This window comes from Glycine soja, chromosome 12 (assembly GCF_004193775.1).
Source record: "Glycine soja cultivar W05 chromosome 12, ASM419377v2, whole genome shotgun sequence".
Lineage (NCBI taxonomy): Eukaryota > Viridiplantae > Streptophyta > Magnoliopsida > Fabales > Fabaceae > Glycine > Glycine soja.
This window is the reverse complement of record NC_041013.1, coordinates 31,457,415-31,482,375: the sequence shown is the minus strand read 5'-3', so window position 1 is coordinate 31,482,375 and position 24,961 is coordinate 31,457,415. Positions and strand designations below refer to the sequence as shown.

Genomic DNA, 24,961 nt, shown 5'->3' with positions numbered 1-24,961 from the left:
TACCTAATCCAAGCACAAAAAAATAACAAACACTGGTTACTTTTTGCTACAAAGCCTAGAAGAACTCTTTACTTTTCAAAACTATGTTTTCTTGTCCGACTAATCTTCTATTATTTTTTTAAGAATAATCTTGTAATTTTTTTAAAAAATAAACTACTGGCACATTTATAACGACAATAATTACATAAATAGTAGAAGTTTGTTTGGCCTCACCTTAGACTGAGAGCCGTTAAGGATGAGGCGATACTCGTGCATGATCCAATCAGTTCTGGATCCATAAGGAGGCTTGCCTCTGCAGAAAACAAGTGTCTTATTCATTTCGAAAACTTGGTTGTTCCCTTTTGAAGTAACAATTTGTTTGTCCAAACCAGTTGCCTTCCAATAACCCGAATTTGTGGCTCTGTTGGAGCGATTTCCGTTGGGATATTTGGCCACTTTGGTGCTAAAGAAGTATCTCTCTTGCTCCAAATCACCTAAAAATGGGGGCATGGAATTGAAATTAGAGAAAGAGAAAGGGGATGATGGGTGTGAATGGAAAATAGAAAGGAACCTGGCAAATCCCAAGGATCAGACTTGCAAACATGAAGCTCAGGAATGATAGAGGCTGGCAAAGGGCAGGAGAAGACCTTGCGCTTCAAGTATTGCAGAACCAGCTCCATACTAATAATATTTTTTGTGTAGAGGGGGGGGGGAAGACAGAGGGAAAATGGAGTTATTATTATTGGATAAAGAAACCTAAAGGGTATGGAGAAGGATGCAGTGTGGCTTCTTTTATAGTAATGGGTCTGACAAGAAGGACAGGAATAAGAAGACACATTTGGCGTAAACTAGACTCAACCTTTCTTTTACTTTAACAACTACAGTTTTTATTTTGGTTTTGGTTTTGGTTTTCGCTTGTGTCGAAACTGCTGCTAGCCTAGTTCCGCTAATCCATGATGGGACCTACACTAACAGGGTGAAAATGTAAAATAAAAGAAATTAACTATAGAGAAGCCTGGCTAGCTGGTGCCACTGGAGCTTCCAGAGAAGGAGCATTGCTACCTCAAAATCTGATGTGTTCAACTTTGTGATTGTTGTGTTGGAGGTGGTTTCTGGATGAAGGGCTATTGATGTCACATACTCTGATGTGAAAATCATGTTGCTTGATTGGATCAGAAGGCTAAATCATGAAGGAAGGCTTGTTGCTGCTGTGTACACAAGGGTAAAAGATGCAACCTACCAATATTTTTCTCTTCTCTCCACATATACATGAAAGAGAAGTAACTTAGAAAATGAATGAGTAAGTAGTAGTCTATCAATGCAAACTTGACCTGTAATCCAATCTTACCAACCTCAGTCACAAGCTTAGCAGCAGTTACCAACCAATGACCAGGAGCATCGTGCGGGCCCCTCACAACCTCACTTGTATCCACATTTTTAAGCATTTTGCAGGAATGAGTTATACAACATAAGATTGTGATTTTGAATTTTACACGGTACTTTAGATACTCTTTTGAAAGTTAGGTTCTCGACCTTTGAGCAAATACAAAAGTTAGCAACCATGAAAATGGACAGTGAATATCCTACTGTAAGTTTCCATGATGGTAATATTATTATAAAAATTGCATATTTATATATGCATTAAATAAAGAGACTTAATTATCAATTCTTGCATTAAGAGATTAGTAGATCCTTTGAAGTTGCATACAAGTACATAATTACATGTTCATAAGATAGACATAATGGCATTCATATAAATCTTAAATAACTAAACATATCAACTAATTTAAGCTTTTGCAGTTTTGCTAATTAAGAGGGAAGCCACTATCAATTATCAATGATGAAAGAAGTACATTAAATGCTTATAGAAAACACAATCAATTTAATGATTAAATTGCAGTTAAAAATCACATTGGTCTTAACTCTCAAATGACAAGCTTGAGAAAATTTTAAGAAAATAAGTACTAGCTCAAATGGTTAATAGTTTCTATAATTTTGAAAAGTATAATGTACATTAACATTAGTGATAAAATAGTAAACGGAGTAGAGTTATACCCGATCCAAGAAATATTTAGCAACATTGGGAAGATTATGTAATTCCTTTTTTGTCTTGTATGTTTCCTGAACAGCAGGATCTCTCCAGATTTCATCTACCATAGGAGCATACTCACGCGTTGCAGCAGGGAAGAAGGCCTCCAAATCTCCGGTGGCCATAATATCCAGTAATCAGTCAGAAAAGTGCTTGAATCTTTGATTGATAGAGTAAACACTCACCTTGTTTTCATCAGTTGCTGTCTCTGCTAAATTTATTTTACAATTAGATTCATTCACAGAACTCTAGCCTTCACTTTTTATTATACAATTAGAGACAAAAATTAAGGCACAATATATATATATATATATATATATATATATTGTAAATGTAAAATCCAGAAATTATAAATGTAAAATCTATTAAAGACAAAATTACCCATGAGTGGATTTCTTCTTATCATTTTTTCATGGTCATTATTCAAACTAAAATAGAATGAAACAAAATTAAGGCACAATATATATATATATATATACACTTTATCATTACAACCTTTATCATTCGATATGGAGAATAAGCAAGGCAACTTTATTCCTTAAGGAATTTCTACTCCAATTGTAGCAATCTGCAGCAGGTAGCCAACTAAGACAGACCAAAAGCTTCTTTCATATCTATATTTTGTGTCCTTTTTTTTTCCTCGTTGACAAAGCACCTAAAATTTTTAGAGTGAATTCCATATGCAAAAACTATAGATTTTGAAAATAGATGATATCAGAAGGATACCTAGGAAGGCCATACAAAACAAGTATGGCTGTCACTTCACAACGACGGACCAGCCTAAAAGGCTCAGTTATCATATCTATGAGCTGGTATCCTGCTCCTATCCTTGGTCTCCTTAAAATCTGGAATTACAAAGAAACAAATAAAAGCCACTGCTTTATCAACAGAGATATTTTATATGAGAATTAAAATCATCAATAAGACTGAAATTCACAAGAGATCCCTACAGTGGGAACATTTTGCTCTTCGGACAAGCAAAGTCCTCTGGTTTCAGGTAAGTGATGATGACCCTACATTCAAAAGCAATGCAAAATTAGAACAATGGAAGGGGTATGATGTAAAGAAGAGAAATAAAAGGCAAAACATAGAATGAAAGTTGAAAACATTAACATTTACATTCTTCTCTCCCTCCATAGCCTCGTTCAGTGCTTGTCTCTCAACCAAAAGCATCAGAACTTGCTGCTCCATCTTCATATGTAAACCCTCATAAAACTCTTGTATTTCGACATAGAGAGGTTGGCATTCATGAGTATCCATGATAGCTGAGTCAAGACACTCCAGGCACAGCTTTCGACCATCGTCAAGCAACAGATATTTGGTATCCACTGACTGAACTGATCGGAAAGTTTCATACGGAAAGGAAAAAGACAAAAACAAAGAAAGGAGTGAGAGATGGGATACATCAGTATCTGCTTGTTGGTAACAAAAAATTATGAAAAAAATTTGTGATCTGATATAACTGACCTCCAATCTTTGACAGCTACAACAGCGAGGAGTACCATCACGCTCATGCGATGGACAATATTTTTGTAGCCAGAAAGGATGTGCTCTATACTCAATGAGACCAGCTGAATTTGGTGGAATCTGCAATGAACAAAAATCAATCATTCAATTGTACTTTATATCTATAACTAGAAAAAGTTGAAAGAACAAAATAAAGTGGACAATTCTAATTCAAAAAAGGAGGGAAGGAAAGGATAACATGTTCACCCTGGTGATGAATTAGAGGGGTTTCACTTGTACTTTTCTGAATTTTGATTTTATTTTATTTCACTTACACTCCTTGTGATTAAAGGCTCTGGGTAAAATACAATTTCATTAATCAAATACTAGCAAACTACTTCAATCGACATTTCAAGGAATTCCAAAATAGCATTGTCCCACCAATTGATAGTAGCATTTGTAGGAAATGAAAAAATGTTTGACCTAGATTAGAAAACAGAATGGTTTCATTTGCAATTTTCTTGATGTATGAATGTATCATTTTAACATCTTTCTAGTCTCTCTTATTATGTTGGATGACTGAGTATATGCCATAGCTCAAGAACAGGCTTATTTTTGCCATGCAACATATTGATATGAACTTAAACATGCATAGCCAAAAAATCTTAGATCTCAGAGCAATTTTGAACAAAGTGTAAAATGATTTTAACTTGGAGTAGCTGTTCCACAATTTCTTAAAAATCATAAGCCAATTATTAAAATTTAAGAAGTAATCAAACATTCAAACTTATATCTGAGCCATCAAGGGCATGCATGGCACGATATACCTCAGCAGAACATTCTCAAGTACTATTCTGATTTCTGGACTTATTAAGTATATTTGAGAACAACTCAATATCAATGGCGTCCTTGAAAATATATGTTGTTGTGAAATTTGTAATGCACATCAAAATTTATTGAAACCATTGATCAAAGTCAAGCACAATAAATTGATTATAAATCTGTAAGCAAAAACTGGCTGCTAGTACTTACAAAGTTCTTGCAAACATCACATCTTGGATGACGCAACTCCTTATAGCAGGATTTATGATAACGACGATTTCCAGACATAGAAAACTGTGAATGACTATGGATTTGAGCATTATATACAATCATATTGACCTCAAAAAATTAAGAAAAAGGAAGTTAAAGATCTTCATTTATAAATTCCAGAAGAATGTTTAAAGCGTGTTATAATATTGAGTTTCATGAAGCATGTAGCAATCAACACAAGACTCTAACCTCATAATCAGTGATTGGAAGTTTGCAAGCATGGCAACAAAAGCATTCCGGATGCCAATAACCTCCCATGCAACTCAAAAATCTTCCATGGCTAATCTCAGCATTACAGCCAGCACAAATTCTGCAAGAACATTTTGCAAGAACCAGGTTTAACCTCTGTTTTTATAAGTAAAATTCAAGAATTTATGAAAAGAAAACATTATAGATGTCTTCTATCTTGATCCATGCTTTTTTCACTAAGGTAAATATTTCAATTTTCTTAGGGTGAGCACATAAAAACTCTTATGATGGCAAGATATTTATTATATTCACAAGTGTTAGCAAGTTACCATAAATATGACACAAATTGACCCCATTATCAAATGTTTTAAAGGGCTCTCCTTGCATCATTTTCATTTAATTGAAATGAAGGCAAAAAGTCAACAATCTTTAGTCTACATATCTACATTTTTGACATCAACTTAGCATAATTCAGAAATTCTTGACAATAAGTTTGGAAACATTTTCTGTCTGGACAGACTTTTTTTCCCACAAGCATTCCATCAAAGCAATTTTACTTATGAGGACAATCATTTGTCTCCCTTTATTTATAACAATTAGTGAAGTTTAGCATCAGTGTCAGATTGAGGAGAAGAACTAATGTTCTATAGAAAGATGTCAACTTTCCCACAGGTACCTGTATACAGGTGGAAATAAGTGTGCTAAAGGTTGAAATAAAGAATCAGTCTCAGATCGAGGAGGAGAACTAATGCTCAAACTTTCTTGAATTGCCCTGGCAAGTTGTTCATCTTCCTCAAGTTGAACTTCATCAAGATGTTTGTCTTCATCCTGTTGAATTGTAGCATGATGGTCATCTTCATCTTGCTGAACTTCACCAACAGATTCAGCTTCCTCGTCGCTAAGTGGACACAGTTCATCATCTTCAGATTCAGAGTCGTCCTCTTGGGTTTTGTGAGGCAAAAACTTAAGGCCTTTTTAAATACTTTAGCAGGGGGGAAATTGAGAATCCATTTCAAAACACATGTTTACCAAATGGAATTTCAGAATTTCTTTAATGGACTCTAACCATATGAAAAATATATTTAGTACTTTGATTTTCAACTAATGCAAAGCACCAGAATCAACAAATCCTGATAATTCTGGTGAACAAATTAAGATTGGGGTTTATTCGAGAGACTTGATCAGTGACACCATAGTAAATCATTATTTTATTAAATAAGAATGAAGAAGACACTAAGATAGACATAAAAAGAAAGGCCTGTATGTAAGAAATTAAATCATATGCATTTTTCTTAGAATATACATTTTAGTACCACATAAACTGAAATCCTGATTGTACCAAAAAGTTACATAAAGCAGCATATGAACTTTAACCACCCATCAGAAAAAGCATAAATCTCACCAATAACTTTTTTCCCTTTCTTATCTGCCTCTGAAAGAGAGAGTGCTATTGCCCGACCAATTTCTTCTTTCTCAATATCCGTCAAATCATCTTGCACTCAGTTTAGCACTATTTCAATTCATAACTTCAGACCAAGTCTGAAAGGAACTAGTACTATGTTGGGTTCATGATACTATCATGCTAGAAAATGACATGATAAGTTGTAAGAATGGTAAAAAAAAATTTGGTATAACCAGGAGGTGTAATCCTCCTCCTACCGGATTGGCCCATTTTTGGGGTAAAGTGATACCTCCTCTTGTCACTCCATGTCCAAGCCGGGAATCAAATCCCAGACCTTGGTTTAGGGATCCAAGTACCAAACTACTTGTGTCAACAACTTTTGGTATTGGTCAATTTTTTACTAGAAGAAGAAAGTGTGATTACCGCTGAACAATCAAGATTGTCCGTTATTCTGTCATCTTCATATTTCCCATGATATCTTCCTCCTGAGGATTTACGATTGGATCCCTTAAGCAACTTAGTAAACCAACCCATGCAATATTATTTGCTGCAGGTTGGGGTTGGCAAAACCTCTTGCTGAATTAAAGCCCCAAGGAGGTAAGTAAATATACTACAAATTATGCAGAACGAAATTCTGCAGATTAATTAAGCATATTTAAAACTAATACACAAATAAATGTACCAGAAAAACATGTCGTGATCCCAAAAGTGTTACAATCCAGTGCTATTTGAGGTACTACATATAAGCTTTGCAAGGCAAGAAATAGGCAACATGAACAACAGACATATCAGGGAATATAAAGACCATATCACCTCTTATTTTGGGAATCACGTGTTACCCAGTTTCTCAGGTCCTCAACATTCAGATACATCAGATAAAATGAAAAAAAAAACGAAAAGGATATGTAAAAGACTAAATGATGTTCTTCTGAAGACAAATTGAAAACGCAAGGAAGGATATTTATGAGTATCAATGATCAAATAATGTTAAAGTTTCTTTCATTAGCAGAATCAACCAACCGATTCTGAAAATAAGGAAATAAGAAAAACATTGAATTTCACATCAAACGTACGAGTTAAGCTCAAATATCTTCAGTTCCGTAGCACCCAATAAGCTCTTTCTTTGTTTTGTGTCATTTTTTCCCTTGAAGCAACGCCCTATATGGTTTGATAAATCAATGGACAAGCATAAATGGGATATATATATATATATATATATATATATATATATATATATATATATATATATATATATATATACCTTATTGGGAGTACAAAGGCTGAATTACAGCATTGCTTCTCAAGTGTATTTAGAGGCTCATTAACATGACCTCCAATCAGAAACAACTGGCAAAAAAAAAAGTGAAGCTAGTGTTAGATGCAAAATATACATGTGCATGTGCATCCAGAGACAACAACTGTTTGGAGCCAATTGTATAATAAATCTAATTGTAAAAAATAAAAGTGAAGCTAGTGTTATTGCATGACTAACATAGCCACTTCCAGGAATTCCTGTGACAAGTGAGGAAATAGGTACAAACTTCAAGAGGAATGGTTCAGGATTAGAAGCCACTGTTTGGAGCCAATTTCAGTGACTTTGCTTGAACACATCCCCTCCTCTTTTTGAATAAATGATAGTGAGGCCCTGTTCCAATATAAAAGTAAGATATTAACAGGTTGGGAAATATATTCACTTATCTCAGTTCAATTTTCAAATGACAAATATTTCTGTTTTTGTTTGTGACTTACATCTTTGCTTGATGCTTCTGAAATACTGGGGAACTGCGTTGTACTTGGTTGCATCACACGATTAAAAACCTCAGGAACCTACATGAATAGAGATATTGCATCAACGGATAAGCATCAAATATCCAAAAAATTGCTACTAGAAAGGAAATTGCTACTACCACTAGCAATCATACTAGTTCCAATTCCAAATTTGTCACAGCCACAGGAGACACTATATTTGTAACTGCTGAAGTTGAACACAGAAACAGTCAAACTAGCTCTTCTAAGAGTAGCAAGAGAGTGATGCATCATCAACCATCATTTGTTGAAACACCCAGGGAGATACCATACAACGATTGGTGTATTTTTCTGCAAAATCATCAGGACTTATTCTATACTTTTTAGTTATTATATATACATATTTAGACACATCCCTATAGGTTATAGGTTAATATATGTGGTCAAACAAGCTTCATTCAATGAAGATCAAAATCATACATAGTTATTGTTGTTCAGTTAGGAGCTCTTATTCTTTGTCAATATCTCCTCTTTGCTTATTGTTTCTAGTGTGTAATATGTATGTGCAAATGTTTGCAATAAAATTGATTCTCTCCATCATCAGCTTCCAACAAAAGTCATTTTCTTAAGTAAATTTTAACATATCTTAAACACAAGTATCTTAATTATATTCTTTGTCTTGAATCATAGTGTGATAATATCTTTTTTTATTCATAAGAATTGAACTCAAGTACCAAAGAGTTATCTTTATAAGTGGTTTACGAAGAGCAATAACAAATAAATAACACCATGAATTTTTAATATGAAATATTCCTCAACTTGAGAAGGAAAAATTGCAGTAGCTCCTAATTCAAATAAAAGCCTCAACAATATACTGATCATTACATTCAATCAAGAAATTTTCTCACAACTTACATCTGCTGAAACAAAACACATTCAATTAAATAGTTTAATTATAATTTATAAAGCAAGTGATATGTGCAAAGCAAATATTATTTCTCAATCACAAAACTGTGTCTTATTACTTGTTAGTGAATATATATTGTTTCTCTCTGCAGGTATAGAGCAGAGAATGCTGGGAAATTCCCAAAAATATCACATACCCAGAAACAAGTTGGTGGCAGTTATTATGTTATCCGGGAAATCGTTTTGGAGCTAGAATATGAGTCTAAAATGAATTCTTCAAACAGTGTGGATAAGTTTTTTGTGGGAAAGAAATTTGATGAGAGTAAACTACTTACCACTGAATCTGTGAATGTTCCATCTGGTAATATTGAGATTGAAAAAGAAAGCCCTGTCAAAGATGATTCTCAATCGGTAGTTTTAGATGACAATGAGAGTGTTAACACTGGATATGAGCATCTTGAAGAAAACAGACAGCAACAGACTTCCTATTTGGAGAGGAGGTTATCTGACAAACTTGAAATTATGTCTACACCAGTAATCATTGCATTAGCATCACTTTTAGTTATGAATATAGTAAATATAGTAGTTACAGATAAGCAGTGATCCTAGGTCTACTTGATCAGAGTATATTTTTGTTATGTTTGATTCTTGTTTGGTTGTAAATATCTTAACTGTAGTTCAAAGGCCAAAAGAGAAAAGTAAAATCATTATAAATTATATTTTTGCAGTTTTTTGTTCAAATGCAAATACATTACTGATACAAAAGATGTTCTTAATGTCTATAGCCTAATGCTTTTAATATTTGATATTTAATTCTAGTATGAAATTTGAACATATTATTTGTTCTAGTTTACTCTAATAGGGTCTGTTCTTCTGGTGGAAAACACTTTATTTGTGAATACATTTTCACTCTTATTTCTAACTTGTACTAAACTCAACTGATCATAAATTTGGAAAGCTTCAAACTTAAAGCCACACCGTATCTGCATAACCTTATCTTCATCCTCTACCAAACATCAAAATAGGTAGTGTGCTTATAAATTATGATTTTTTTATTGATAATAAATGCATTCTATTAGGAAGTCATGTACAAACAAATGCAGATGAATGATAATTGTTCTAAATCTGTCTTAAAAAAATGTTCTAAATCTAGTTGATCTACTCTGGCAAAATTGCATATATTTTTTTTATGTTGTATTGTTGTTAGTCTGTAGTTTCACCATTTGGTTCTAGTCCCTAAACCATCACTGTTATTAATTTTATTTTTAATAATATTAATTGAATAATATGTTTTATTATCTTAAGAAAATAAGTTGTTATCTTGTAATACTTATAATTTTCCTTCTGTTATAATGACAGAGTAATCATTGTATTTCACGCCTATATATATCACCAACTGGCACACTCTGTTTTTATCAAATTTGTTATATTTTCTTTTTGATGCTCAAGAAATTCGTTCACAGCCTTTGAAGTTGACAGAGTCACCAGCTGCTGCTGATTTAACTTCATTTTTGCCTAAGAGAGAGCAGAGTTTTTATTTTTTTTATTTTTGCATTAAATCAGGAATAAATCTAAACATGTTGGAATTTATGTTGCCTGATTGGCCTGAAAATGATGCAACTTGCAACCAATACCTGTATTTCTAATAGGTTGGCTCCATAAAGCTGCCTTCCTTGTTCCTCAAACAAGGATTGAGGTATATCAACTTGTACAGTCTAAAAATGACAAGATGCATTATCAGTGTAATACAGTTACTTAATGTAATGTTACCTTAGAAATCTGATCTAAGATAGCATTATCAGTGACTTGTTCTCTAGCTGTTTGCTCCACCTCTTGGCATTTCTGTAACGACAAGTCTTTTACTCTAAATTCAACACAAAATAATTCCTTAATTACTTGACAATCATACTTAAGGGTCAAAAAGTCACCTGCTCCGCTGTGGTGCATCCAAGGAGAAGCTTATCAGCAATAGAATCATCCAACTCTGGTAAATGTCTGTAAAAAAATTCTTTGCATTCAACCTGTTATGCATAAAAGGTATTTACAATAATCAAAATCATACAGAATAGGTGAAAACTTCACTTGCTTGCCTCAATCGACCTATAGTTGCTGAGATGTGCGCAATCTGGTTTAAGAACTGAAAAGGATTACTAGCTTGACTAGCAAACTGGATGAAATTCTGAAGATCATCTAGATTATTAGAAATATAGATATTCAAACAAAGATTTATAACTTTATTATTATTTTTATATTACCAAGCAAAAACCTCAACAAGGAAAAATTAAACTCATTGACAAATAAATAAAAAATGTAAAATTACCATGCTGTGTTGGGGCCACATGTGGTTTCCTCTCAACATGCTATGTCACCGTGTTACCAAAAACAAGAAGAGCTCAGTAAGACAACTAAAAAGCATTTTCAGTGCTGCCACTATTGTAATTTATATTCAACTATTCAACATCTAATTTCCCCTACAATAGCTAAAACCTTTTTATACAAATCAAACATCATCCCCACTCTCAACTCTTGATCGGAGTCAATTGGTCTTGGAAGAGTTGTGTAGTTGTCCACCCCATGCTTCACTCTAAATCTGATAGAGATAAAGAGATCTCATGCATTTGCAATAAGATGCATTGCTTCTTTACAGTAAAAAAAGAATAACTATGTACAGGAGTTAGAAATTTGTGAATTTTATGTCTGCTGTCTAATTAAAAAAAAGAATCAGCGGTATAGCAAAAATGTAATTAATGAAAACCTTAGGGTCTTCCCTTGCTTGATATCCTTCCATCTGCCCTTAATGACAAGAAATTAAAAGAACAAGTTCCATTCTCTCAGCCCAACAATTTTGTAGAGACAACAAAACACAAAGTATCATATATATATTTCCAAATAGATACAGGCCAATATAGTGACATTTGTCTCTGTAATGTGCACAATAACCAAAAAATTTCCTATGTCAACTAAGACTTCGACCATTGATTGCTTTGAACTTTAAGAAAACATGCTACCCATTTCTGGCGAATCATTGTAATTGTTTCGTTGTCTAACGTCGTTCCATCATGAAACCACTACAAAATATGAAGAATACATAGGGTGTATTTAATGAAGATGTAAAATGAATGCAAATACTACTGAAATAGTAATTTAAAGTTGTTAAACCGAACATACCATGTTCCAATTATTCTTTAAACCCCCAGTGATGATGTTCCACATCCAATGCATCACGTAGTAGCCACACTCACACCCTCCGCTTTGAACATGGTTCTACATCCAATATAAATAATAATTCGATCTAACAATTGTATTAAAGTCTGATTTTGAAGATCAATTTTGGAAAATAATGATTAATTGCATCACTAACCTTGACTTCAATCCACTTAGGCGTTGCTGGATTATTTGTACCATCCATAGTTGTGTTTGCTGACTTCATTACACTACTTATAATAATAGCATGATAAACATCTATACGACGATAACAAATGGTTGACAAAAAATATTACACTGCATGATATGAGGGACAATACAAAACTTTACTTGTTAATTGAAGTTTTGATATGACTATCAGGCTTCTTACGTAACGAACAAAACCATGCCACAACATTGGTCGCAGGACACAGTACGACCAGTTGCCAATGGCCCCTACAAGAAACAAGTATTAGGTACATAGAACTTCAACATTATTTATAACCATTTGAATTAATATTACTTACTGATTTAAGTAAGCTCCTAGGTACACCTCTCGTTGAGATTCTTTGTGCCATGCTTGTAAGTAATGCTCACATTCAGCACGTCGGTCCTTTGCATGGTGTATTGATTGTGGCTCAAGGAATCCATACACGGAAGCATGACCCAAAGTTGAGCTCCACTCATCCAAAAACCTGCTTTGATAAAATATACATAAAACATTGATACTCATGCATACCATACAGAATACTACTTATCAATGAATCATATTAAATTTACTTACAGCATCCATAACTGTAGTATAGATATGTTTAAACATTTATATCCTGCTACTATTTCATTTACATCAGAGAATGTTAAGAAGAATGAAGCATCAACATTTGGAAGCCCAAATTTGCTGGCATCCCACTTCAACTCAACGGGTGTGTCGTACATGTAATATAGGCTCTTAATCAGTTGACGCAACAGATCATGTTCAAAATCATTCGTCCCCCTTTCATCTATTTCAACAAGTTTCTTTCGACTAGTATCGACTCCTAAATGTGTAATGAAAAGAGCAATTTAGATAATGTCACAAAGTAACATATATTCATGTAAACATGTGATGCAACAAATATAATAACACCAAATTTACCTCATGTGACACTTTTTTCACAAGATTTGTTGGCCATGCAATGAATGTTTGGAGAGCCTGCCTGACATATTGAATCTATGATGTCGGGAAGGGCACTTCGGCATCACCTTCTATAACTTTGTCAACACTCACCCTTACAACATCATCAGCATAAGTGACATTGTGAATGGCAGATCCCCCCTCACATATTTTCCCCAAGGCCACCAACACCGTAGTATGTTGTCGTTGCACGTATAACCCCATAGTGGGTTTGAAAGTCACATTTTTGTCGCCTGATGGGTCAACATCAGCAGTTTCTACATTACTTCCTTTAGTGCTAAGACGTGCAGCCAATGCCTGTAAATCCACCTCAATAAGGGGAGAGTATTATGATCCCATCTGACTCAACTGAATGAAGATCTAACTGGACAACTCCTTCTTAAATTCCTCCAGACTCCTCTTGTGTTGTTCTTCATATTCATTCCTTACTTGTTCCTTTATGTTTCCAATAATGTCAACCCACTGTTGCTGCATTAGTGTTGCTGAGGAACTACTCGACGTACGTGCTGCCCTACCATAAAATTGAGTATGGGTCATACCAGATCCTGCTGCACGAACTCGACCTGGATGTTCCGGTTTGCTAATGGTCGTATTCAAGATGTCATCCCGACCATGGGGAACAAAACTACCTTGTGTCGTCTGCTCTTCTAACGAGTCCTATAAGAAGCACAACATATTGAAAGAGTTAATGAGGTAGTAATTATAAAGCAAACAAAAATTAGTTCCAAATTGATTATAAACATGCTACAACTGACAATTCTATCTGAAATTTCTTGTGCCGCCTTTGATGTCATCTGCCCATATTGTTTGGTTCGAGCCATTTTCCACTTGACGTGCCTTTTAATGGGAGATGGCGGCTCCTCGAGATCAAACAATGGATTCTCAGTCAAAAGTGCCTGCTGTTGTCTTTGCTTTGTTTTCTCATCTAACATTTTTTTCTCAAGCAAGTCATAACCCCCCCGAGATAGTACGTGGGGGCAGTCATTGTATTTTTGACTGTCCTTTGCCTTTTTCTGAATTTGCTGTCATTGACAATATATTATTTGCATGTATTTAATTGTTAAAAATGTACATTTGTAAACAAATTTAAACTAAATTGAACAAACATGTTACCTGCCAATCCGGGGTCGTGCGACTTGCAACGAATTCGTCCTAAGTTTGTTTATCCATACCATATTTTACTGAAGGATTTTCTTCGTGTCTGGCTTGTGTGTCAGCATAGACAAATTTAGTGGTTAGTGAAGACTTAAATTGCCTCCATCTAGTGGCCACCGTGGACATTACCTTTTTCTTGGCCTTTTCGGCTTCTGGGATATCAAATTTAGCCTACATTACATATTCATCATGTCAATTTTAGTGCATGTAAACATTTTTTCCAAAATAAACTCAATGTTTCAATACATTAAACTGTTAATGTGACTTACCAAAATGTCCCCCCATACCATGTCCTTAAGAGTTTATGGCACATTTTTCCAATTACTGTGGACAATCGGGATCTTTTCTCGAGCTACAACCCCTAAAAAATTGTGGAACTTTTGCTTTTGTGGGCCTGATGCTCTTCCAGTTGCAGGATCCACAGTAACTGTTGGTCTAGGTTGATCTAAACTTCTTAAAGTCAACCTTCTAAGACGTGTGCTTACATATAAGTCAATAACAAATAAAATAATATTGTAACATTACATTGATACAAGGTGGATAAGGAGCAATGTTCTCCCATAAACCTTTAGCATGATCATGATGAATCGCATGTACGTCATCCACCTCTGCTTGTTCACATATTGAAGGCATTTTTGTGCAAAAATGAGGAGTCTCACAAATGTCAAGGGATGCATCATGAATTTGTTCCCTAACACCAATTGGCCTTCCTTGTAGAACCACTGATAATCTACAATTATTTGGATCTTGGATGTAAAACACTTGCCTAGCTTGTTCTGGCATAATGAATGGTTCCTCCTTGTAACCTTCCTTGTTAAGGTCTACTAAAGTGAATCCCATTTCATCTCTATGAACACCGGTATTTCCATTTACCCATTTACATTTAAATACTGGCACTCTGAATTGATTATAATCAAGCTCCCAGATTTCTTCAATAACGCCGAAGTAAGGCATTGAGGCTTCAATTGGGTTGTTATCAGATGCTCTAGAAAAGTGCTCAGAATGAGCCTCCACAATCACCCCACTATTCTGCACACTACTTTTATCATCTTGTGACTTTGTATAGAATGAATAATTGTTTATGTCATACCCCTTCCAAGTGGGGACATTTAGATTCGGACCAATAGCCAACAATCTTAATGTTTTGGAAGCATTGTCATCACTCATAATTGTTTCTTTAAACCAATTAATGATAGTTCTATTATGCTCTTGCAACAATTTCATCATGTTCAATTTTGGGTTAATAGATGTCAGATATTGTTTGTGAGTTTGTATGTATGGAACGACCTCCTGTGTGTTATGCAAGATATACAAATGCGCTTGTGACACATCTTGTCGACTCATGGTAACAACATTGAAGCCTCGTGTACCTTGACCTCCTCGTGTCCGGTCATGACGACTTTTCGGTACCCCCACAGCTTCAACTGTTTCCATGTACTGTGAACAAAACTCAATAGCTTCTTCAACAACATACCTTTCTACAATGGAAGCTTCTGGTCGGTATTGATTTTTGGTATATCCCTTCAACACTTTCATGTAGCGTTCAATTGGATACATCCACCACAAAAAACTGGACCACACAACCGAATTTCCCTCACAAGATGAACAATTAGGTGAACCATGATGTCAAAAAATGATGGTGGGAAATACATCTCCAACTGACAAATGACAATGGCAGCCTCATTCTCTAAGTCATCCAATTGATGAGGATTAATGACTTTACTACATATGGCATTAAAAAGAAAGCACAAACGGGTTATGGCAACCCTAACTTTGTTAGGCAAGATGCCGCGAATCGCAACAGGCAATAATTGTCGCATAAAGACATGGCAATCATGAGACTTCAAGCCAACCAACTTAAGATCATTGAGGGCAACAAGGCTCTTGATATTTGAACAGTATCCTTGTGGAACTTAGACATTCCGCAGACATTGACAAAAACTTTTCTTCTCTGCTGTTGACAGTGTGTGGCATGCTGGGGGTAAATATGTTCGCCGACCTTGTGATATGGGATGCAACTGCTCTCGTATTCCCATGTCAACCAAGTCTTGACGACATTTCAAACCATCCTTTTTCTTCCCTTTAATGTTAAGAAGAGTACAAATTAAACTATCACACACATTTTTCTCCACATGCATAACATCTAGACAGTGACGCACATATAGATCAGACCAGTATGGAAGATCAAAGAATATTGAGCGTTTCTTCCACATGTTGTTGGGAGATGATGTCTTCTTCTGGGACTTCCCAAACACGGTTACAATGTCCTTTACGCGATCATGAACTTGGTTTCCAGTTAATGGTTCTGGGGGGCCTTCATTCCCCTGACTTCCATTAAAAGCTTTTTTCAATCGTCGATAAGGGTGAAAAGCTTTTAGAAATCTTCGGTGTCTGGTATATACTTTTTTCTTTCCATGCTTGAGTTGGATGAAGCTTGTATTTTTCTCACAGATAGGACACTCATGATGCCTTTTCACACTGTATCCACTTAAATTTCCATATGCTGGAAAATCATTAACAGTACAAAACACCATTGTGCGTAACCTGAACGTCTGCTGCACATTTGCATCCCACACATCTACCCCTTCTTCCCACAATTTTTTCAAGTCTTCGATTAACGGCGTAAGATACACATCAATATCATTCCATGGCTGCCTTGGACCCGCGATCATCATACACAGGATAATGTATTTACGCAAAATGCACAACCACGGGGGAAGGTTGTAAATCATCAGTAAAATAGGCCACGAACTGTGGTTGCTACTTAAGCTACCATAAGGATTCATTCCATCAGAAGCAAGAGCAAGCCTTAGGTTCCTTGGCTCATCCCCAAACTCTGGATACAAACGATCAATTGTCTTCCACTGCGGAGAATCGGCAGGATGTCGCAGTAATCCATCAGATTTTTGGTCATCTGAATGCCATGAAAGGTTTTTTTGCATCATCTACATTAGCAAACAATCGCTTAAACCTTGGTATTATTGGAAGATACCAGCACACCTTGGCAGGACGAAAATTTTTGGTTCTTGCATCATCAGTTAATTCATCATGCTGCACTTTGTATCGTGATACCCCACACATGGGGCATTGCCGCAGTTCTGCATACTCATTTCTATACAATATGCAATCATTAGGGCATGCATGGATCTTCTTGTACTCCATTCCCACTGGACACAAAATCTTTTTGGCCTCGTAGTGATTTTTCGGCAAAGTGTTTTGTTCAGGAAGCATGTTCTTCAATAACACCAGCAATTCAGTGAAACTTTTATCACTCCACCCAAATCTTGCCTTCAAGTTTACCAAAGCTAACACTGCTGACAACCGCGTGAAAGATGTGCACCCCTCATACAATGGCGTGTTGGAATCACGTTCTATTGTATCATACAGAGGTGCATGCACTTGCTCAAAAGTCTCTTGTCCAAGATCATAGATCATTTCCTCTATACGTTCTCCGTTGTCTTCGTCTACCACTTGAGACTGAGAAACAATTGGAATGTCGACCGATTCCCCATGCCATATCCATTTTGTGTAATTCGGAATAATGCCGTAACATATCAGATGTGATCGGATTTCATCAACTGACTGGCGTCTACCATTAAGACATTTAACACATGGGCAGAAATAATTGCCCCTCAAACTTTCAGCATTAAGTTGCGTAAACTGTAGAAATTGTTCCACCCCATTCTCATACTCGTCACTGATGCGTTTTGCTTTCATCCAACTTCGATCCATGTTTTGTCTTTGCTATTCATGACAATCAATAAGTTATCTGTCATGCATGCTAAACTCACTTTTTTGCATTAAAGATGTGGCCCTATCCCATTCAGGAAGATATTTTTTATAGTTGAATCAAACGTACAGGTAAAATCTCTTTCGAGTGATTTGATGAAATTTCGGCAGCATTTCGCATTGGTCTTTAGGTACACAAGATGAAAGCGGTGAATGTATGAACAATCACCGCAATCAAATATGCACCCGAAGAACAATGTGAAATGCAGTATACCGAAATTTCTTCAAATCATTCAAAAGATAATTTACCTCTATGTATCATTCAACTATAAAAATATGTCATCCAAAACTGTCCAAACGGACAATTCAAGAATCAATACATCGATTAATTCAAACTATTCGTATTAATCGATGTATCGAATCTCGAACGGGCAACTAAGGTTCACTCATAATGCAACTAACTAGTAACATGAAACAATATCGATATTGGAACAACGACATGCTACAATCATACCATTTTTAAAAATAGAGACATACCTCGAAAGATGCTCAGTGTCAACGACAACGAGTGCGGGGGTGCAGTTACAGCGAAAACACTAACACAAATGTTGTGACGACGACATATAATCTGTACCATTAATGGGGGAAACTATCAGCTGGATCAATCATACTCAAATAACAATGCATCATGTTTAAGGTTTATAAAATAGTACAACCAATAAAGAGGTTTATTTTAAGTTAAATAAGGATAATTTAAATATTTTTTAAAATGGAAACAAATTAACTTTTGGCTAACATCGCTACTTGACCAGAACAGGGAAAAGCATACTCATTTTTTCTTTAACATGTTGAGGGCAACAATCTTCTTTCACATGATAATAATACCATGCCAGAGTTGCTATGTGCCCACTAATTTAATTACATTGAATTAGAGCTTCAATTAGACAAAAATATTACTTCAATCAGTACAACATCCATTAACCAAGGCCCGATTTTGTAGGTAATTATGTACAGAAGTGAAGTAATTAATTTCTCTGTACGTAAGGGCATTCATGAGTGAGATGAGGCTCGTTTGTGTTGTTATTGTCTTTGAAAATTATTATATCTTTTGTTCATTTGTTTTCCATTATTTATGATTGCTCCATTTTTGGTTGCCTAGCTGGCTAGCTTTTCGATCAAGGGAAATGGTGGGTCGATTTTAAAGGGTAAAGGCCTAGTGAAGCACTATATTATTCTAAAAGTTTTATTCACCTTGGATCACCACACTCATCACAACCACTCTTAATTTCTCTCTGTCTCGTTTACACATCTCTCCAACCTTTCACTTTCGTTTGTCATTTTTATTCGAATCCCTCTCTCAATGTCCTTTCAAAATGGCCAGCGTTGAGGTAATTCAAAGACACAGTTTCATTATTTATAATTTTGCCTCAGCTGGTTTTGTACATTCCTTTATTACTCCAACGTGTGTACCAGTAGTAGTAGTTTATATGGTTCCTATGTGCACACGGTGAAACTCAACACTTTAGTTGTTAATTTCTCTAAAGCTCAAAAACCAACATATCCCAGCTAGTTGTTGAAGCTAATTAAGTCCCCCGTAGCCACGTTGAACTTCTTCAAGCTTAAAACTTAAAAGAAAATTAGAACAATTAATTATACCACCGTGTAACTGTCAAATAGGTTTTAATTGGGTGTGCAAAAGTCATTTTAGTTATCTTATAACACATTGTGCTAGTGCTGATTATGTGATGTTTCACTTGTGTGTCTCTATAGTCTATACCATCAAGTTATTTGTTTCTCATGTTTACAAATCCACCTTTGTTTAAGCTTGGCACTAGAAGACTTTGCTAAATAAAATTAGAAATCTCATAGGTTGCACAACAAACACCAACAACCAAGGTAAGCAAGACCCAGGAAACAACCCCAGTCACTAAGGCTCCTGCAACAGAACAACCAGCAGCTGAGATTCCTGCAACAGAACAACCACCCGCTGAGGCTCCTGCCCCAGAATTAACCACCCAAGCACCAAAGGAAGAAACCATCGAGGCACCAACAGAAACAGTAGAGAAAACAACTACAGAAGTAGCCCCAGAGGAGCCTAAAGAAGTTCCAGTTGAGACCGAGGAGGTGGTGGCAAAGGAGACAGAGGAAGAGAAGCCAGCAGAAGAGAAATCAGAGGAGAAAACTGAAGAAGTGAAAGAAGAAGCAGAGGAGCCTAAGGAAACTACTGAAACAGAATCAGCAGCAGTAGCACCACCAGCAACCACAGAGGAAGAGAACAAACCAGCTAAGTCAGTTGAAACCCCAGTAGAGGTTCGTGTTGAGAAGACTGAAGCTTAGACCTATGGACAGTGTGAGTGAGAAAAACAAGTTTAAAAATGGTCCTAGTTGTGGGGATCAGGTCTACCATTTTGCATGCCATGTTGAAAAGCTTCTTTTTTTTCTTTAGTTTACTTTATTAATATTATTATATGATGCTTAAGTCTTTGGTTGTATTATGGAGGGTACACCTACGTGTAAGCACAACACTTGGCTCCACATCAGCGTGCTTGCCACGTGGTGAGATGAGAAATTCTAGGAGTTGTGTATTGAAGTGAGCAAGCTGCTGGTTCTGGAGTTTAGGGGTGATGGTTTATTGGCAGGGTTACATGTTTGTGATGGTGTGTTATTGTGTTTCTTTAGGTTTGAATAAATGATATTTACTTTGTAATTCATATTGTTGTTTGTGCAAAAGAATATTTCGTTTCTAAACTTGCTTTCTTCCACATGACACTTTTAATATTGCAAAGTTATTCATGTTATAATTATATATTTTCTATTAATTGAACATGAACCAGTAGACTAACCAGGTATTAATGAAAACTACCTAAGAATTTTCTGTTTCCTAGCGGCCTCACATGTTTCAAAAACACAATAGTACACAAATATCTACTTCTTATTGTTAAATATTTCATCAATATTTTTTATTTTTTTCTTTTTTATTACATCATAAATTTTGTAACACCTATATTTTTTATTTTCTCTCTCAAGAAAAGATGGAATTGACTTGAAGAAAGAGACATATCTGCGCAAGTCATACTGCAGATTCTTGTCTCAGTGTGAGTTTGGTGTGAGACTTAAAGATGGATTTAGGCATGAGACTTAAAGTGTGAGTTTGGTACTAGCCTGCTGATATTATTATAAAAATTTAATTATTACTTTATAGATTCACATACTTGCTGTGTTTGGATATATATGTACGTCGTCAATCTCTAAAATGGATATATATGTACGTCGTCTTTAACCATGTGTTTAGGCTTATTAAATTAGATTGATGATGTACATTTTTTAAGCATAACAGTAGAGACATCTGCTTAGGCAGCTTTGAGCTTTATCCAGTAGCTATCTTTATATAGAAGTTAAGATACATATTATAATGAAAATATATATAGAGAAGTTAAGATACATATTATAATGAAAATATATAGAGATACATATTATAATCAAAACAAGGGAAGAAGGAAAGTCATCATCCTCAAATCTCTAAATTTTCTTTACGAGAAAAGCCATTATTTCTGACTCAGACCACATGTTAGGGTAACCTTGTAGATACTATTTTTCCCTACATATGTAAAACACTGGCGTAGAATCTTTCAATTTCTTCAAGTAATTGAGAGTCATATGTTAGTCATGAAATCAGAAGAAATTGCGTACAAATGCAAAGTTTGTATTTAAGCACCAATTACTAACTAATTGCAATTTAGCAGCTAGCAATAATAAGTATAGTTCCTCTGATCTTAGCTCCATAATTTTGTTTCCTCTTGTTTAAAATAAGACAATTTTAATATAAAATATAAACATTTTCGAAGGTTTAGCTTTTATATAATGTATAAGATCTATAAAAATTAGCAAACAAGCTCATGCAAAACCTTGTGGCTTCCTCTGACGAATTGGAAGTTATTTTGCAATTTTGAATAAATCAAAATCAATTTTTTAGTAATATTACATCGTCATGACTCACGCCAAAATTATTTACCAGCAGAAATAGAAAATATTTTAGTTGAAGAACCTGCTATATAAACTGCAGCCCCCTCAGCTAATAGGAAATATTTTAGTTGAAAATATTTTATCTTTCTGCCTCCTGGAATCTTTAGTGGAGGAGTCAAGGTTCTTGGATTCAAAACCCAATCAATTAACAAACAAAAATGAGTAATTAATCTTAAACAAATGTTGTTGAGTTCGTATGTGTGACATCTCTATCCTTGCAACATGCTATTACTAGTTGCAAAATACTTTGGCACAAGGATTATATCAAAACAAAAAATGACACTAGTAAATAATATGCTGAGAGCAACAAGACAACTTGACCATTTGTATGATTAGCATTGGTCGATAACCCTTCTCAGAAAAATCCCTCCTATCAAAGAGGTTGTACTGAGTATCTGAATAAAATTGTTTACGGTTTAGGCTTGTGTAATAGTCTTTTGGGTGGACTTCAGCTGTTAAGTACTTCAGCGTGTTATTGAGGTGCCTTTTTGTTTAACCACTGTTTTATAAGAAATATTTTTTTAAATAAACTAAAATCTGCTGGAATGTTGTTCATATGAAAACTGGACAAAGCAAGTTAAGTGCAACTTGTAAATTCCATCATCCACAACCTGCGGGTGTCCAAATTCTAGTGCAGTAAAAGAAATCTTTACCACATTCCTCTGTACACATATTTTATTATTGGCTAAAATATATTGAAGAAATTCATTAAATTAGATTTAAAATCCAATTAATTTTATAATTTCTAACAAATTTCAACCATTAAGAGATGATGTGGTAAAAAAAGTGTGAACTAGCATTTTTCATAAATTAATAAATTTGTATCTTAAACAAAATTTATTTTTCTTTTTTGATTTAAGTATTACTTTTAGTGTCAAGTATTACTTTTTATAGAGCCTACACAATAGTTGCTTTTAAAACCCAGCATGAGCCAATTTTAGGAAAACTTTAATTGGGTGGTCCATAGAATTGAATAAAATTTTTAAAAATATATGTATTTACAGTTATTCATTAATAAATAGGTTTATATAAGTGTAGCCTGTAGTTTCTTGGCCAAAAGGTTAATTAATCTAAACATCTTAGGCTTTTAAGTTATTATTAGCACGACGATCAGAAAGGACAGCCAAGAAATATTTTAATCTAACCCAAATATTTGTGTATAAAGAAACAAACAAAAAATAATTTATGTAACGATCATCTTTGCACCCGTGCGCCGGTAGTTGGTGTTATTTTAAAGAATTAATATTTGTAAGGGTTATCTTTCTTTTTAGAATGTCCAAGGGAGCAAAAGTTTAAAGCTATTCATTCATTTTCTGAATAACGATACGACAATACTTTTCTCAGAAAAAGGAAAAAAAATCATACTCAGAATTTCAATCTTTGTGACTTTTGCATTTGTATTTTTCTTCAAAAGAGACAAAGGAAAAAAAGAGAAATAAGTTGACCCTACTCAACTCAATGGCAAGGTTCATGGCTACCCACTTGGACAATTTAAGAGATTTTCTTCGATTGATAGATAGCTCGGAAGACTAAATAGAATATTCATGGGTACCATAGAGTGCAGTAGTAATTATTATATTTAAATGCTAGATTTTCCTAAAGATGGTCAAAGATTCAGCATTAATTTTCACAAGGAATATAGTTCAAGCTGCAACATTTGATTTGGCTTCCGTGGCCACCACAATAATAATCAACTAACCATAGTTGTTATTTAATCCTGCCTAGGTTAGCTTTGCTATTCTTAGCCGGTCCCAAGCCCGGATAAAAGGAGAGGGTTGTGTTAGACTTTCGACAGCCAACGTAAAACTTTGTCGAATCTCTATGACATGGATCAATTACGTAATAATGTGAATGCTAGGTCGTTGCCCGGAAGCAACGCGCTGTATGGCTCGAGTACAGTGTCAAAAGAGTAAGGGCCGCTGCATCGCCGCCCGGATGTAGTGAAAAGTAAGCAAGGGTTCCCACATTTTCGTGAACGGGTGTGGGTAAAGAAGCTAGTTCATGACAGGAGGATTCGCTTTGGTACATGGAATATAGGCACACTTACTGGAAAATCTATGGAAATAGTGGATGTTATGGTGAGGAGGAAGATCAATTTTATGTGCCTACAAGAAACTAAGTGGACAGGTGAAAAAGCGAAAGAATTAGACAACTCGGGATTTAAGCTGTGGTATACGGGAAAAATCAGATCAAGAAATGGGGTAGGGATTATTGTGGACAAGGAGTGGAAGAAGGATGTCGTAGATGTAAGAAGAGTAGGAGATCGTATCATAGCCTTAAAATTGGTAGTGGGACAGGACACCTTTAATGTTATTAGTGGGTACGCACCTCAGGTTGGGTTAGCAGAACACTTTAAGGTAAAATTTTGGGAGGATCTAGAAGGGGTACTTCAGGATATACCCCAAGGAGAGAAAGTTTTCCTAGGAGGGGATCTCAATGGACATGTAGGTAGCGTGGATAGAGGTTTTGAGGGGGTGCATGGGGGTTTTGGCCTAGGGGAGATGAATGGGGAGGGTAAATCCATCTTGGAGTTTTCGGAGGCTTTGGATCTTTCTATAGCCAATACATGGTTTAAGAAAAGAGAGGAACATCTTATCACTTACAAAAGTGGAGGGACATGTTCTAAGATAGATTTCTTCCTTATCAGGAAGTCTGATAGGAAGTATTGCTTGAACTGTAAAGTTATCCCGGGAGAGAGCTTGACTACCCAACATAGAGTTTTGGTTATGGATGTAAGAATTAGAGATAGGGCAAAGAGAAGAAGTCCTATGGTAGCACCAAGGATCAAATGGTGGCACTTGAAGGGTGAGAAACAAGGAATCTTCCAACAAAAGATATGGGAGGGATG

The 24,961-nt window shown here is 35.3% G+C and overlaps 4 protein-coding genes and 1 long non-coding RNA gene across 5 annotated transcripts; 2 read left to right on the top strand and 3 right to left on the bottom strand.

Annotated features, from left to right (window-relative positions):
• Positions 1-180: 180 nt before the first annotated feature.
• LOC114378924 (NAC domain-containing protein 83-like) lies at positions 181-659 on the bottom strand. The gene is made up of 2 exons (XM_028337509.1): positions 551-659; positions 181-473 (listed from the first exon to the last, which is right to left on the bottom strand). The coding sequence occupies exons 1-2, from the start codon at positions 657-659 to the stop codon at positions 181-183; spliced, it is 402 nt and encodes a 133-aa protein (XP_028193310.1).
• A 2,098-nt stretch (positions 660-2,757) lies between these two features.
• Positions 2,758-7,292, bottom strand: LOC114378923 (protein DA1-related 1-like). Its single transcript, XM_028337508.1, has 10 exons — positions 6,880-7,292; positions 6,621-6,773; positions 6,198-6,288; positions 5,472-5,736; positions 4,796-4,916; positions 4,547-4,630; positions 3,536-3,655; positions 3,188-3,400; positions 3,019-3,081; positions 2,758-2,913 (listed from the first exon to the last, which is right to left on the bottom strand). Exons 2-10 carry the CDS (start codon positions 6,729-6,731, stop codon positions 2,758-2,760), a joined length of 1,224 nt encoding a protein of 407 aa, XP_028193309.1. The 5' UTR covers positions 6,732-6,773; positions 6,880-7,292.
• On the top strand, positions 6,970-9,452 carry LOC114378922. The gene is made up of 3 exons (XM_028337507.1): positions 6,970-7,048; positions 8,146-8,284; positions 9,002-9,452. Exons 1-3 carry the CDS (start codon positions 6,970-6,972, stop codon positions 9,450-9,452), a joined length of 669 nt encoding a protein of 222 aa, XP_028193308.1.
• Positions 9,453-10,482: 1,030 nt separating this feature from the next.
• LOC114377881 lies at positions 10,483-10,709 on the bottom strand. The gene is made up of 2 exons (XR_003659231.1): positions 10,620-10,709; positions 10,483-10,564 (listed from the first exon to the last, which is right to left on the bottom strand). It is a non-coding gene; the product is annotated as an uncharacterized LOC114377881 (long non-coding RNA).
• Positions 10,710-19,347: 8,638 nt separating this feature from the next.
• LOC114377878 (major latex allergen Hev b 5-like) lies at positions 19,348-20,608 on the top strand. Its single transcript, XM_028336342.1, has 2 exons — positions 19,348-19,478; positions 19,960-20,608. The coding sequence occupies exons 1-2, from the start codon at positions 19,464-19,466 to the stop codon at positions 20,425-20,427; spliced, it is 483 nt and encodes a 160-aa protein (XP_028192143.1). The 5' UTR covers positions 19,348-19,463; the 3' UTR covers positions 20,428-20,608.
• Positions 20,609-24,961: the final 4,353 nt, after the last annotated feature.

Coding starts and splice junctions, on each gene's coding strand:
- LOC114378924 (XM_028337509.1), bottom strand. CDS start 659: ATGGAGCTGGTTCTGCAATACTTGAAGCGCAAGGTCTTCTCCTGCCCT. Junction 474..550: donor TGATCCTTGGGATTTGCCAG/GTTCCTTTCTAT, acceptor CCCCATTTTTAG/GTGATTTGGAGCAAGAGAGA.
- LOC114378922 (XM_028337507.1), top strand. CDS start 6,970: ATGAACAACAGACATATCAGGGAATATAAAGACCATATCACCTCTTAT. Junction 7,049..8,145: donor CGTGTTACCCAGTTTCTCAG/GTCCTCAACATT, acceptor AATTTGTCACAG/CCACAGGAGACACTATATTT. Junction 8,285..9,001: donor GAGATACCATACAACGATTG/GTGTATTTTTCT, acceptor TTCTCTCTGCAG/GTATAGAGCAGAGAATGCTG.
- LOC114378923 (XM_028337508.1), bottom strand. CDS start 6,731: ATGGGTTGGTTTACTAAGTTGCTTAAGGGATCCAATCGTAAATCCTCA. Junction 5,737..6,197: donor GAAAGGGAAAAAAGTTATTG/GTGAGATTTATG, acceptor ACAAAACCCAAG/AGGACGACTCTGAATCTGAA. Junction 4,631..4,795: donor TTCCAATCACTGATTATGAG/GTTAGAGTCTTG, acceptor AGTCATTCACAG/TTTTCTATGTCTGGAAATCG.